Source organism: Malus domestica, chromosome 05 (assembly GCF_042453785.1).
Source record: "Malus domestica chromosome 05, GDT2T_hap1".
In the NCBI taxonomy this organism is placed as follows: Eukaryota; Viridiplantae; Streptophyta; class Magnoliopsida; order Rosales; family Rosaceae; genus Malus; species Malus domestica.
The window spans coordinates 46,217,382-46,218,847 of record NC_091665.1 but is presented as its reverse complement, the minus strand read 5'-3'; the positions used below and the strand labels follow the sequence as shown (position 1 = coordinate 46,218,847).

Sequence of the window (1,466 nt, the reverse complement as noted above, 5' to 3'; positions counted from 1 at the left end):
TTATTATTATTATTTTTTTTTTCTTTGCACATGGTGCCTGATGCACTCCCTTTTTTTTTCACGTGGTGACAGCACCACTTTGTTTTGCTCCACCACCCTTTTTTTTTATTATATTTTTTTTGTATAAATTCTGATGACGGGATGGGGAATTTGCAGGGAAGGACGAAGGCGGACGGAGAAGATGGTGCTTCGAGCTTCACGACCTGCTAGTCGTTTGACGGCGGTCGTTTGAAGTTCTTTGCTATCATGGTGGTCATAGCGACGAGCTCGAGGGAGGCCAGGCACTGCGGTGGAAGGAGTCGATGCCGAGAGCGCAGCCCAACTTGCTCCGGGTGTGCGCACCATGTGCAGCAGGTCGGGTTTGAGTGGAGTGAGGAGTAGGCAAAGACGGAACAAAAGGCTTACATCTAAAAGAACTACAATCCACAGGCAAGCAATTCCTCTTGTTGTCAAAGCCCGCCAGTCCCAGACACGCCAGCGGCTCACCCGCGAAGAAGTTATACGAGTAAGTGAAGTTCTACATACTCGGCAGCGAACAAATACTCGCCGGAATCTTCCCCGACAGCAAGTTGTGGGCCACATTGAGCTACTCAAAGCTCACCATCCCTCCAATCGTCTCCGGTAGCGACCCCAGAAACTGGTTGAAGCTGACGTCAAACACCGTCAAGTTCTTCAGCACCCTTGTGGCAGCCAGATCTCTGACACCTCCTTTCTCTGCTGTGGGCTCCATCCGCGTTCTCATCCGACGGACAGTATTGCATCTTCCTCTGCGTCAGCAAGCAACACAGGAAACGCGAGCCGTCCATTGGACGAGCCTTCAACACCTGCCTTGTTGTTCCCGCCAATTCGGTGATCATGTTCACTTCCTTCAGAGGCGGTAATGGCGTCGCCAGAGATGATGCCGCCGACTCGCAGACGTCTGAGTTCTCCGCCGACTCAGTGAAAGAGTTTTCCTTCGAATTGCCGGGGTAATCACTCGATTTGCTCTTCATGCTGTCGCGTCGCCGGCACCGGAAGCTTTCTCCATTTCCCATCAGGTCGCGGTACCCGACCGCAGACAACTCGCTCACCGCCGGAGCCAGGTACGAGCCGTCGATCACCATCGCGGCCACATTCAACACGCCTTGGAATCTTCCAGAAGGTCTCGCTGAAGCAGCTAACGGAACCTTGGACGCGACGTCGAGAAAGTTGTTGATCAGAAGTCGGACGATGCCGACGAGGTGATCGCTGAAGCAGCCGACGGCGTAGATCTGGATGGAGACATGGGAGGTCTCTCTTGAGAGAAATGCGGACGGGACCTTGAAGAGGAACCGATCGTTCCACGTGGGGTTCTCGCCGTCGATCTTGTCGACCCGGGAGCGGATCTTGTGGGCGGAGTCGACCCAGGCGAGGGCGGAATCGTCCTTGGGGATGGCGACGGAGAGAAACGCCGTGAGTTGCTGCTGTTGGTGATGAAGTCCTTGCAT

The 1,466-nt window shown here is 54.2% G+C and overlaps 1 protein-coding gene across 1 annotated transcript; it reads right to left on the bottom strand.

Moving 5' to 3' along the window:
• Positions 1 to 653: 653 nt before the first annotated feature.
• Positions 654 to 1,466, bottom strand: LOC114821387 (uncharacterized). Its single transcript, XM_029093468.2, has one exon. The coding sequence runs from the start codon at positions 1,464 to 1,466 to the stop codon at positions 654 to 656; it is 813 nt and encodes a 270-aa protein (XP_028949301.2).